General features: G+C 45.2%; 1 protein-coding gene across 1 annotated transcript; it reads right to left on the minus strand.

The window, feature by feature from the left end:
* Window positions 1–286: 286 nt before the first annotated feature.
* Window positions 287–4,669, minus strand: klf4 (Kruppel like factor 4). Its single transcript, XM_083929416.1, has 5 exons — window positions 4,420–4,669; window positions 4,189–4,300; window positions 2,639–3,512; window positions 1,840–2,010; window positions 287–1,394 (listed from the first exon to the last, which is right to left on the minus strand). The coding sequence occupies exons 1-5, from the start codon at window positions 4,422–4,424 to the stop codon at window positions 1,219–1,221; spliced, it is 1,338 nt and encodes a 445-aa protein (XP_083785542.1). The 5' UTR covers window positions 4,425–4,669; the 3' UTR covers window positions 287–1,218.
* Between the last annotated feature and the right edge of the window lie 1,050 nt (window positions 4,670–5,719).

A 5,719-nucleotide genomic window follows, 5' to 3' on the forward strand; every position in this document is an offset into this window, starting at 1 on the left:
ATTCTTCCCACTGACAGGTGGAAAGAGAAACCCATGGAAACAGGTCATTGTAGGAGTGCATTTTCTTTGAGAATCTTTTTAATGGCAACATTGTGTTTGTATGCCCCGCGGTGATATCACTATTAACAAGGGGGGATATTGTGTGTGGGCTGACTATGAGCTATTGCTGCCATTTAAATGTGTGTCTCCGTTACATCACCGTGGAACCTATGGTGTTTTCTTGTTTTGTTTTCAATGAGATAATCACGTAGATAAAGTACAAGTATAAAAGTCTTTGTTGTTTTCTTATTTCAAATACATTTTATTTCATTATAGTGTAAAATACAAAACAATACCAAAGCATTTTTATTTACAAATGTACAAAATTCAAGATTATATTACATATTTTGGCTATAAACAAAAAATCTTTGTTCAGAGTTACTCATTCAATACAAAAATATGAATGTCTCATATAAATTATTGCACTTTGCAGCTGCAGTGCGTTGAAGATTGCCATCACCATGTATAAGTGAAGTGTTCACCTGATTTAAGTCAGATTGTGGAAGAGAGGTTTCCAAGAAAACTCACAAACAACCATATGGCACTTTTTCATAGTTTTCACCCTTTTGTATATTTTCCTTAATCTTTGGTACCTTTTCTTTCATAAAATAAAAACCTTCGTCAGAGTCACTGAGCACCATTCTGTATAAATTAACATTGTACCTGAAATTAATGGCATTGCAGGTGAAATGTGTATATAAATATAGATGTATTTATTAATACAGTATTTTGAACAGTGTGTAGTTGATAACAGAGCCTATATCGGCATGTTGCTGGTGTAAGGCCTCTGGAGATGTTTGTCTGTTGCTCCTGGTTTCCCTGACAGAAATACATTTCCAGTTAAAAGTTGTTGGCACCTGGTCCTCCAAGTTTTGTCAGTTAAATAAGACAAATTCCAGTTTGGTCCCTTTCATAAAAGTTTACAACCCTGACTGAGAAGGTCTCTTCAAGTCACCTGCACAATGTGTGAAGACGGGAACAGTCTTGAGAGAAATTCTAGGCTCTTGAGGGAGTAATGCTGTTTTTTGCCGTGAACACCACAGCTTGTCTTGTTGCTTGACAATGGCTTGAAGGCAAATTATGGTTTTAAAAAGTGTAGGTCACAAGTTTGTTCAGGGTTCTTGCTAACATGCTTTTTTTCTGATTTTCTTTTTGGGAGCCTTCATCCATCGCCAAGTCTCATAAGTGTCTCTTCATGTGGAGAGCAAGGTGGTCTGACCTTGAGAAGGCCCGGTCGCATTTCTGACACTGAAACGGCCGGTGGCCTGTGTGTTTCCTGTAGTGGCGTGTGAGCTCGTCCGAACGTGCAAACTTCCAACCGCAGCCCTCCCAGTCGCAGTGGTAAGGCTTCTCCCCTTTGATGGAAACACAATACGCACATGGAGCAGTTAGAGCTGGCCCTGAGGTTAAACTGGCCCAACCTTCTCCACCTTGAGGAGAAAAGAGGTCCGTCCTGTCCTGCAGCTAGTGTATAAAAGGCCAAGCTAATCGGCCTGGGGTTTGTATTTGAGCAGGGATCAGTATCAACCTGTTAAACCACACCTGCCAAACAAGTCCCCTTCCCCATCCCCCATCCATCTAACCCCCATTCATAATTCACTGCGACGTGTTTGTTTTGGACACTAATTAGCTCTGAACAGTGAAAACAGCATGCTGCAGTAAACAGTTAAACAGTAAATAACAACCAAAAATATGCTTCTTGATGAGAATATAGAAAGGTACCTGCATGTGACACGTCTAATAAATAAAAAAAGCTAAAAAAACAACACTGTAAAGAACATCAAACATACAGTTACATACCTGTGTGTGTGCGGTGATGTGCTTTGAGGTGAGAGCTCTTTGTGTAAGTTTTTCCACAGCCAACATAGTCGCACGTGTGTGTGGCAACTCTCTTCCTCGGCCAGGAGCGCCTACCACGTTTAGGCTTCGGTTCCTCCGGCAAGCAGTCCCCACTGGAGATCATGAGGGGATCTGTGGGGTCAGAACATCATGGTCATCATCATGGCACCACATATACAGAGAAAATATTTAGTGTATGAATGTATCAGATATAACACAGTGTAATTAGGTCTCAGGTTCCCATACTTGGCTTACAGGGGAGATTATCTTGTAAAGAGAGCTTCAGATGCAGACGCTGATATACAGTAGGAATTGCAGAATGTCCTTAATCTTTTTTTCTATCATCTACTTCAAGATGCAAAAGAAAACATCAGCTATCTTCATACAATACTGTTAAAAGCAGCCAATTAATGAAAAGTATTATAGTGTAAAGGGGCAAAACAATGGACACACTGATCCCATGAAAATGACAAAATAACTATATTTTTGTTAAGCATCTGGTAATTTTTTTTTTTGGGGGGGTGGTTTAAAGAACTTGATGATGAAGAGAGTGTGTAAGGTTTGAACTGCTGGTTTTCGGGCTATAATTAAATCCCTTCAGGTTGTATAAGATGTATTTAAAGAGACTCTATAGGCTTTATATTCCTGTTGTCTAATCTGTTGTGTGTTAGTCTTTTTTTCCACATTCAAGTTACCTCATTCAGTAGCCACAAGAAAAGAATAGAAAGTAGAATAATGAGAAAAAGAAGTGTGCTCTAACCTTGGTACTGCAGGGAGGATGGCTGAGGGTAGGAGGTGTAGCCCTGCGGGGAGCTATGGTGGTATCCCTGGGAAGGCAGAGAGATCTGAGAGTGGGGATGTCCCAGAACCTGGTGCTCCCGGCTCAGAGGGTGGTCTGGGGAGAGGGAAGAGGATGAGGATAATCTGCCGCCTGTCATGGATCTCCCTCCGACAGGGAAGCCATGTAGCTCTAACTGGCATGGGCGCTGCTGCTGGCTCCCTCGGCCCTGGGGGTTTACCCCAGACAGGTGTAGGTCCATGGGCTGCGAGATGGTGCAGTTACTTAGGTTCTCCTGCTTTATCCTGTGGCACGTAAAGGCTGGTGAGGCCCGTGAAGGAGTTGGGTCTGTCACAGCGGTAACGCAGGCCTTGCTTACGTTCACGCCCAGGCTGTATTCTCCCATGTCCATTGTTGTCTTTACCACAAACTTGCCATGGAGGCTAGTTGGGTGGAGGTAAGCAGGGTCCAACTCGGGTCTCATGAGCTCTGCCACAAAGCCTCCAGAGGGCGAGACGTCACTGATATCTGGGATGGTATAGAGGAGCTCACTGGCAGTGCCTGGAGGGGAGGGGAGGGGGTAAGATGAGGAGAAAGAGCTGGGGGAGGGAGATAAGGTCTGGGCAGAGTTGCATGTCATGGTCTCCTCCTGCTGTTGCTGCTGTTGTTGTTGCTGCTGCTGCAGAATAGAATTAGACAGAATGAAGTCGTAGTCCAAGTCCAGGTCAGGTTCCGTGTCTTTCTTGGACATGCTGGGGCTTGTTGTGCTGGTAGCAATGGGATGGTCTGGGTCAGAGCAGCTGCTTCCGGTTGGCACACTGGATTTCTTAAGATGGGACAACTCCTCCTTCCATCGCTAGAGGAAACAAAGTTAGAGGCATTAACGACTGTCCTTAAACAACATACAGACAGAAGCAAAGAAAAGAAATCACACTTATCCTGTCCTACTTGAAGGAATGCTTGTTTTGAATATTAAGTATAATGCCTCAATGAGAAAAGAGGCTAGGTTGGTAATGGAGAATGATTATTTTGACAGCTCAGCTACACTCTAGTGCAGCAAGTGTCCTTGGAAGAGAGCACTTCCTAGAATACAGATTACTCTCACTGGCATAAAAAAATATTCAAAAAAATATGTTCTGGAAAGCAAGAACCAGAGGTGGCATAGGTAAGTAACACTCCGTCAGAAGATTCTTGCATTCAACGTGTAACCTACTGAAAAACACATTCTTAACAAAATAACAATAATAATCATCATAGTGGGGTTGTTTTCTAAGGAGGGGTGCAGTAGGCCTATCCCATGTGCACTTTCCCTGCTCACGCTCCCTGAAAACCTGCTGGAGGAGCCTATGTAAACTGGTGCACGCCCCGGCAGAGCATGGTGTCAAGCCCCGACTGTGCCCATAATAACATGGGAGCGACACACTGTAAATAAACTGCACAGGTTAGGCTGCATATTTTCCCTTTAACAGATTCGTCGGTGCCCACGGCTATTTTTTGACATGTAACAAGAAGTGACCACAGGGGCTACTCACTAAATTGGCACTTCCTATGGATTTACTCTTGATAGAGGGTCCGCTGGCGAACGTGGATATGGATGGCAAAAGCGTCCCACCTAAAGCCATCTCGACGTCATTTGGAGGCTGCCTGAAAATCAAACAGAAAAGATGGGTAAATCCATGTGGAGTGATCCCGGAACAGCATTGTTATTATAGTCCACAAGTTAGAAGTGCATTAAAACGTCAAAGTTTTGTCAAGGTCCACACCTCATCAATGAAATGAATCTGTCTGTGGAGTCCTGTCGGCTGCTCTTCGGTGCGACCGCTCGGTTCAATATCCCCGGGTTTTTGAGTTGCTGCTCCGCGTCGCGCGTTACACTATATTCCAGTACATGCTGCCGCTGAGGGGCGCGTCGGGCGGAGGTAGACGGGCGAGATTGAGTTTTTAAAGCTAAAGCGGTTTTTGAAGGGGAAGACGGAGAGGCGACGTTACGGGGGAACCCCTCGCGCCTGTTGCCATGCAGGGAACCGGCAGTCTGAACTGAGCAAAACGCGTGAGATCCTTAAATCACTGGAGCTGCCGGACCCGCCCTCGTTGCTTGGATACCGCTGGAAAACATATCGACGGAGAGAGCACGTGGGGGAGGCGGCTGGAGCGAGCGGGGAAGAGAGGGAGAGAGAGAGAGAGAGAGAGAGAGAGAGAGAGAAAGAGAGAGAGAGAGAGAGAGAGGTTTTGTTTGTATTCATAGCAACGGTACATCCTTAATGCTGTTATCCCTGAGAAATGTGGGTGAAGAAGCGCATCTTTCAGACGCTACAGACCGGTTTAACTGGGGATAACAGTGAGTATTATGTTAGCATGCCTGGAGGGTCACCTGCACGCATGTGGGGGGCATCACCTGGACAGCGTACCGTAGCCTGTTGCAGGGGTCTTCTGAGTTTTATAGGCCAAGGAGCCCTTAGCTGAAAGATAAGACGAAGCAGGGACCCCCTACTACAAGTATTCCTCCTCTTCCCATCAAATTTGACGAAGAAGAATTCCTTTATTCGTCTCGCAATGGGGAAATTCTATTTTCACCATTTTACACACACAAGCTCGAAATACACACACATGCACAGACAGGATCTATATACATGCAACTAATGGAGAGATGTTAGAGCGAGGGGGCTGTCAATGACCAGTGCCCCGAGCAGTTGGGGGTTCAGTGCCTTGCTCAACAGCACCTCCGCAGTGCTCAGGAGATGAGGTGGCACCTCTCCAGCCACCAGTCCACTCTCCATTCATGGTCCACACAGGGACTTGAGCCAGCGACCTCCTGGTTCCCAGCCGAGTCACCTATGGACTGAGCTACTGCCACCCCCGGCTAACTCCGTTTATCCTTTGGCTCGCCTTGACCCCAGCAATTTAAACATCCAGAAAATGATCATAATCAAAGTTTTTACTCAAGTTTACGACAGGTACTCTATGTGTATTTGTAGACTACCTAAATATCATTTTAACTCGCACAGAGCACCCCAAACACCTTCTTACACATTCAGAAGACCTACAGTATAACGTGACTGAAAT

This window comes from Echiichthys vipera (assembly GCF_963691815.1).
Source record: "Echiichthys vipera genome assembly, chromosome: 16".
NCBI lineage: Eukaryota > Metazoa > Chordata > Actinopteri > Perciformes > Trachinidae > Echiichthys > Echiichthys vipera.

Coding starts and splice junctions, on each gene's coding strand:
- klf4 (XM_083929416.1), bottom strand. Junction 3,513..4,188: donor CCATAGGAAGTGCCAATTTA/GTGAGTAGCCCC, acceptor TGTTTCCTCTAG/CGATGGAAGGAGGAGTTGTC. Junction 2,011..2,638: donor ATCCTCCCTGCAGTACCAAG/GTTAGAGCACAC, acceptor CTGACCCCACAG/ATCCCCTCATGATCTCCAGT.